The 7619-nt window shown below is 43.8% G+C and overlaps 1 protein-coding gene across 1 annotated transcript; it reads right to left on the bottom strand.

Moving 5' to 3' along the window:
- Positions 1 to 72: 72 nt before the first annotated feature.
- foxn4 (forkhead box N4) lies at positions 73 to 7447 on the bottom strand. The gene is made up of 10 exons (XM_087800254.1): positions 7421 to 7447; positions 6960 to 7060; positions 4769 to 4935; positions 4058 to 4170; positions 3869 to 3979; positions 3131 to 3258; positions 2963 to 3059; positions 2687 to 2894; positions 1382 to 1774; positions 73 to 687 (listed from the first exon to the last, which is right to left on the bottom strand). The coding sequence occupies exons 2-10, from the start codon at positions 7037 to 7039 to the stop codon at positions 437 to 439; spliced, it is 1548 nt and encodes a 515-aa protein (XP_087656380.1). The 5' UTR covers positions 7040 to 7060; positions 7421 to 7447; the 3' UTR covers positions 73 to 436.
- Positions 7448 to 7619: the final 172 nt, after the last annotated feature.

Raw genomic sequence — 7619 nt, 5'->3', positions numbered from 1 at the left:
AAACGTCTTTTATTGTTATTTGTGGTTTTGAAATGAGCATAACTTACATTTGACTGTCAAGGGTTGATTTGTGGGAAGGAAAGAAAAAGCTTTTCTGTGGTAATAGCAATTTGAAACATTCACATATGTACAGCAAAAGATTGATAGATCACCTTCTCCAGCTGCCATTCATAAATATAAATAAAAGGTCACAGCAACAATGTCTAGCACGATACAACAACAGACGGGAGCTACAGCAGGAATGCACAGGGAACAGGAGACAGGCTGGAAGGTGTCGTCTCTGGCACGGCAGTCTTTCTTTAAAGTATGAATCTGTTCAGATAGTTTTCATTCTACGTGTGTGATTAACAAACATCTTTCATTGGATATATCCCCTTAAATTGTGTACAAAAGTAACATCCCATGAAGTGGAGTAAAGCAAGGTTTCGGGGGTCCTCTAAAGCAGAGCGATGGGCTTGTTGTTGGCTGGCGTCGTCATGTACTGTGAGGAGAGTGCATCCTGGGACGTGTACGAGGTGTAGAGCCCGGTCACTTGCACGTCCGGCCGCGGCAAGTTCGCTGCGCTGGACGCTGGTGGGAGATTGGCGGACCCCAAGTCACAGTCTGATAGTCGGAGCGGCGAGTTACTGAAGGAACCCAAAGCATCCAGATTAAAGCTGTCGTCCTTCATTTCCTCCCAAAGATTACCTGAAGGAACAAAAATGACATTAAGGTACTTTTTCAGATGTTCCCCTCCTACTATATAGAATAAACACCTCATTCTAAAATGCAACAAAATGAATGAATCATTCATTATTATTGCAACAAAACTAAGTGTTATTTCCTCTTATCGTCTCACATTGGACAACTTTTCTGTTTAAAAAGAAAAACAAAACGCGAACATTTTTGACAGACAATCACTTGGAGTGTAACTGAGGAATTATTTGTTTCTGGCTCCCCCAACTGTCAAAACGGCATAATTACAACGGTGTAAACATGTTAACCCTTGTGTTTGGGTGAGCAGCTGGGTCACCTTGACCCAGAGATAACACAAGGGTTAAGGGTCTCCCATCCTACCACCACAGTTACCATTACAACACCAGAAAAAAAACACCTATTTTTGGGTCGGTTTTCTGTTTCTTGAGGCTTCAGAACTGTCATAGTGTAAATGAAGGCAACTGTCGTCTCTGGGTCACTGGCATGAAGTAAGACAAGTTGCGTAGTGAAGAGAGTCATTAAGAAAATGGCTAGAAAGTTGTGAATTGTGTGAATTGTTCAAAAGTAAACCGATCACAGAAATTAAAGAATCAAAATCAGTGTATGTACATTTATATTTCATTAAAATCGTGTTCTCCGATGTCTAACGTTCGCCTTCTACGTCAAAGCTTATGAGAGTTTTTACCTTGAAGGGCAAAGTCCATGATGCTGGGGTCCAGAGCGTCCACCTCTGTGTGAGAGTCCATGTGCACGCTGTAGAAGTCTTCGGGCTGTTTGCTGGGTTGGTGGGTCAGCGGACTGTGGCAGAGGTCCGGGACCGTGTGCAGGGGAGGTGTCTGGGCCGGCGCCGGAGACATGGGTCCCATCCGGGCCTGGGCCTGCAGCTGCGCCTGGATCTGGTGGTGCTGGTGCATGGGCAGACACGGCAGCGAGAGGGTGACGATGGGCTGGGGCTGGATCTGGGCCTGGACGGGCAGAGAGAGGCCGGTGGGGCAGCTGGGCAGACGAGTGATCCCGGGCTCCATGACCTTTCGTCGGCAGTTCTCGGGCCGGTCTGTGATCAGTTTGTCCAGCTCGTCTAAGAGAGAAGGAACTTGTCAACTCAACAAAGAAGAGGGTCTTGGTCTGGAAGTTTGATGGTCCAGATACAGGCTCGGCTTGTGATCAAAACTGATTTTCTTTGCTTCTGTGACCCTAATTTACTAGAACTTAAGACTGGTTTTAAGAACTACTGTCATGATTTTCGAACAGTATTGAGTCAATGTGCAAATATCTAACTAGAGAAGTACTGAGAGAAAGCAGACCTCTGCCATGCAGCTCATTCCCACTCGTGAAATACTCAATATATTCATATAAAATGAAATCAATACATACAATTAAAAACATTGCAAACGGTTCAATGAGTCGCACGAGAATACATGAGGGTCGAAGAAGAAATAGATGCTTCTACACGCAGAGCAGGAACATCCTTCAAGATCTCTGTGGATCCAGATGGTAATCCAGAGCACCACCAAATCAGAATAATTTGCTCATTCTTTCTTTATTAACAAGGTAAATTCATGTTTTATACTTTTAAAAAGACGAGATTTAATCTCTCCTTCTGTCTTTGTCTCAGGCAGGCACTTCTGAGCCTTGAAGACTAAAACAACCAGACACAGGAACAGTTTTTTCCCAACCAAGAACTAATAATGGCAGGTGGTACGGGTGGGAACTATTTTCATAGTTGTTTTTTTTCACCATTTTGTACATTTTTTTATAGATTATTATTTATTTTTATTTATTTTCTATCTACTATTTGCACCCTAAAAAGCGTAAAGATTCCACAAATATTGTTAATATAATTCACCAACATAGTCGGTCAATGAAGGTATTTTTGATTGTGATTAATGGAGAACCTTCTGTTCGTCTGGATGACCACCGTCATGTTATTGGATGTCTCTGTCTGGGGGCTCCGAATTTGACCTTTTCGTTCAGAGGAAATGGTTCTGACCTGGATTAGCCATGCTGCGGCGGATGGCTGGGAGATCCTTGCGTTTCCACTTCTGCATCTCTTCCTCCATCTTGTCAATCTTGGCGGGGTTCAGCGCCCACAGACAACCCTTCCGGGAGGAGCTGCTCGTCTTGTTCTCCACTTTTTCAAAGCATTTGTTCAGAGACAGGTTGTGTCTCACCGAGTTCTTCCACCCGTCCGGCGCCGTCTGCGGAGCGAGTACATCGGCGTCAACTCGAGTTCTTGACCAACCTTAAGTTTTAGTTTTTCTCTTACCTTAAAGTAAGGAAAGTGTTCCTTCATAAAGCTATAGATCTCACTGACGGGGAGACTCCCGGTTTTGCTGTTCTTTAGCGCCATGGCGATCAAGCAGCTGCAACGAAAAGAACAGGTGAGCGAAGAAGCCAAAACCAGGTCTGGAGGTATGACTGAGAGACCCTGTACCTGTACGAGTAGATGGGTTTGGGGAAGGACTTGGGCTGCAGGTCCTGCTCTTGAGGTGCAAGACGAGGTTGAGTGAATAAACTTTGGTTGTTGAAGGAGACGTTGCTATAAAGTCCACCGGTGCTGCACTGTGTAGAGAACAACAAAGACAAACGTTTGCTGAACAACGGTTCTAATGAATGGCCTTTGACTGTATTTATGTGGCCCTCGAGGTCAAAGGTCAGGTATTCTGTATTTATGGGACTATATGTTTTCTGTTTTAGGAATTCTGTCCTACGCTTGTATCATATTTGTGAGTATTTTTTGCCTATTTAAGATACATTTAACATAGAAACATATTTGGAAAGAAAAGTGCTTTTGTATCCCATTTATCTTTTAATAAAAGTTATAGTAAATATATAATAATATAATCCAATAATAAGGTTGCTGGTTCCCCTTTCGGTTGAGGGAGAGGCGACCTTTCTGTGTGGAGTTTGCATGTTCTCCCACAGTCCAAAAACATACAGGTATATTTTGGAGCTTGTGGAAATTGTCTGCAGGTATGAGTGTGTGTCCTGACTGGTGTCCTGTCCTGGGTGTCCCCAGCCTCCTGCCCGAAGAAACTTGGACACCCTGGTGACCCCCATAAGCAAATAAGTGTTGATTTTAGAGTTTTTGCTACTTTATTTTTGCACGGAAGGTAGGACAATAAATGTCCTACCAATGTTCTAAAATGCACTTGTTTAGTCTCTGGTGTACCTGTTGCCCGGCCGGGGTCAGAGAGTACACCTGCTGGGGGGCAGACTGGTAGACTGAGGTAGGACACTGGTATCCTGGCGAGGGCAGGCCGTTCATGGAGAATGGTGACATCTGATTGGAGGAAAGATGATGTTACCGAACATGGTCGCTAATGTACTTAAAATAAAAATTTGTAAAAGTTGAACTTACACTTCCGCTGTGGGTGTTGATGATGCTGATTCCCAGAGGGCTGTGCTGCATGTTGCTCTGCAGGTGCAGCATGGAGCCCTGACCTGCTGCCATCGTCATGTTGTTCAACTGGGCTGTGGGGGAATGAAAGGTGTTCAGATCCACGAACAGATGCTATTGTTTAACCCTTGTGTAACCTCAGGGTCAATGTGACCCAGAGATGACAAATGTGTTAATGTTATCCCTTGTCTTGTCTCTGGGTCAAGGTGAACGACATCCCCGGCTTCCAGAAATACATATGCAGTGGTAATCGCGTTCACCTTGACCCAGAGACAACACAAGGGATACCACAAACGCATTTGTTTTCCTGGCCTTTAACCTGTCATAACCCACAACCAGAATTTCACTTTTCTTTTCTAGCATATAAAACACAGAAATTAATGAATGTCTGGTTAATTTATAGCTGGACCAACTGTGACACTGGAATAAGGTAGAAAATAAATAATTAAATGTGTTTTATCAGTAAGAACCTCTGCTCTCAGGCTTTATTTTAAATATATAAAATGTTACTTTATTAGTTGTATGTAAGGTGTTAAATCCATTTGGATCCCATCCTTTGCTGCTATGACATATATATGTTATGATATTCAAGTATTTAAAAAAAAACGTTCCTCCACAATTCGATCCAATCAGGAGAGAGTGCGTATTTCAAATCCCGCTGTGTCAGCTCACCTGTCTGTTGAGCCAGCAGACTGCCCTGGGACGGCCCGTTACTGTGGCCCCTGCTATCAACCATCTGCTGCAGCCGCGGAACATCCACCGAGGTGAGCCATGACAGAGACTGCAGGTCCCCAGGGAGGTCCTCCTCCCTCAGCTGGGAGGGGTCCGTGGTCAGAAGCCTGCAGGGTTGGGGGGAGGAAGGAGGGGGTTAACACGTCTGTCAGCTCAGACACAAAAGGTCGCAGGTGGAAACTTCATGTAAACATTTTTATCTTGGACGAGCAGATTTACAGCGACGAGTGCAGATGAACAGATGAAAGCTGGCGAGAGGGGGCCCTTCGCGAATTATCTATGCCGTCCAGATTTACCATAAGTAGATTAGTTATTCAGCAGCAGTGACAGTTTTAATCAACAATGAGCCGGTTAAACAAGCTTTCTATTCAGAGTAATTAATCTGCTGAGAAGTCTGGCTTTTGGCACTCAACAGCTTTCTGTCTAATTCCATCTTTATGTATGCAGAGTACACTTCAGTGACTTACTGATCTCAATACTATAGATTATATATGACATGATTATACTATCATTATCATTATTATGATATTTTAAACATAACATTTTTATAGTTTCTATATTATCGTCTGTGCTGAATGCATGTTAAATATTCATGCTTTTAATAGATGGATTTGTCTTTTCTAGCAAATATATGTTTTTTCCAAAGTGAGGCAGGGACAGAAAGAAAGAATCCTCTTGAAATCCTCTTCACTGGTCTCTGGCTGCACACTTACTGTGCAGGGGTTTAGTAATTAGGGTCGCTATGACAACAACATACTATTCAGTTACTCCATGGCTCTTCTAGGACAGTGTGTACACCCCCCCCCCTCCGCCCACTCCTTCAAACACCAAATCTCCCATTAAAAAAAAAAAAGAAAAAATCAACCGTGTGTCAGGTGACCAGCATCCCGCCCTCGCCATTGGCTGAATCATAAGTAAACAACGCATGAGATCGTTTGAAACATGGGACGGCAGCACATGTCCCTGCAGCAGTTGGCCTCGTCTATTGAAAAATGATCACCTATTGTGTCCCAAACGACAAATCTGCCGAGTGGCACGTGGCTCTATTGTCTTCCCCAGACCCTTCCTTGATTGTCTCTGTCGTTTCTTTTCTTCGGGCCGGCCCCCTTTCATTAATCTGCTGGAATGACAGGCCTCACAAGAGGGACAAATAGGATGCCATCTGCTTCCCTGTCCCTTTCCAGCCTCTACCCTGAACACCCACCCTATGGTCCGACATTTGAGGGTGGTTTGGGTGGGGATGGGGCGGAGGGGGGAGGGGGGGTTCAACCGAGCCTCAGGCCAGAGAGGGCATGGATGCGTTTTGGGGTCAGGCCTGGATGTCTGCGGCCTGAGCCGTGACATCATCTCTGTGAGGGATCAGCACACGTCTGTGCCGGCCAGTTGAAGGATCATCTCCTTTAATTTCACCTTTTGTATTAACACCACATGTAGATCACAACTCTTTAGGGGTCGAGCTAAGTGCTAGTCACCCGTATATGGTTATTTTTAAGTCACCTGCAATTCAAGCCGTTCACCCCAAAAACTTTTTCTCCCCCTTTTTTTTTTCGAATACCAACCACAGTGGCTGCTCGCTCAAGCAAAACATGTTTAACCAGTGTCTCTATTTATCTTCCAAGCCTTCCCACAGATTCGGCAACACTAAAAAAATCGTGCACCCCCTCTTCACCCCATCTCTTCCTTCCCTCCTTTTTCTAATTGGGAGCCACTTGTGTGCACTGGTGACCCGGAGCGCCCCCGTCTCCCCCTGAGCCGCAGACCGAGAGGCTCAGGCTCTCCGTGTGCGGACAGCAGGAGTGTAAACAGAGCTGATGGTTTTTGACAGATCCATTCACACTGAAAATTATTTATTCTTCGGGATTTCTTTCTCTCTCCTTTTCATGCCATCCGCCACACACACACACACACACACACACACACATACAAAAAGAGCTTTCCGTCCATCTTTGAGATTAAACACAGTGGGTTTGAACAATTTGTTCCATGACCGTGATCAAAACAGTTGAAACGACATGCGTTAAAATGAACTTCCTTAATTATTCAAAATGTCATCTCAGTGTTTGGAAGAATCCCACAATTTTCAGTTGGAAATAAACCAACTTTACGTTTCCGTTAAAATAATGAGTCATACCTGTAGTCTTGAGGAGATGGATGATGTCCGGCATTTTCAATGATTCCTGACATCCTGGATGTTATTCCACCTTCTATCATTATCTGTGTTATTCTGTGCCACTGCAAATAAAAACAATCCTTCTTAAAAAAAATACTCGTTTTAATCTCCAATGTAATACATAGATTAACAAATGATAATAATAATCATAAAAAGTTGCCTTTATGAATATGAAATAAAATAAGGTATGTTTTTAACATTTTGCATGACAGTTTTTTAAAATAATTATTTCCACGCAGACGTTAAAGGAATAATGAATGAATTGCAAATATTAAAATTACAAACTAGACTAAACATGGCGTCACACAGTGACACAGGAGTGTAGACCAACAAAGCAATATAAATAATAACCGACTAAACAAACAAAAGCGACTAATCTAAACAGTTATGCAATGCAAATGATCAATGTATAAAAAAATTACCGTCTCTGGGTGATAATGAAGGAAATCCTGGACGCTGGGAGGCTCCTGTATTACTGTATTCCACTGTGCTGCACTTGTTTCTCCAAGAATCCTTTTTAAATTTCCCTCTCCGGAGCTGTCCAGCGCTCGCACATGCGCAGTGAGGAGCTCAGAGAAGCCCCCTGTGGCCCGGGGGACAGGAAGACCCCATGAGTTTGAC

Source organism: Callionymus lyra, chromosome 1 (genome assembly GCF_982586985.1).
Source record: "Callionymus lyra chromosome 1, fCalLyr1.hap1.1, whole genome shotgun sequence".
Taxonomy (NCBI): Eukaryota; Metazoa; Chordata; class Actinopteri; order Syngnathiformes; family Callionymidae; genus Callionymus; species Callionymus lyra.
This window is presented reverse-complemented; position numbering and strand designations above follow the sequence as displayed.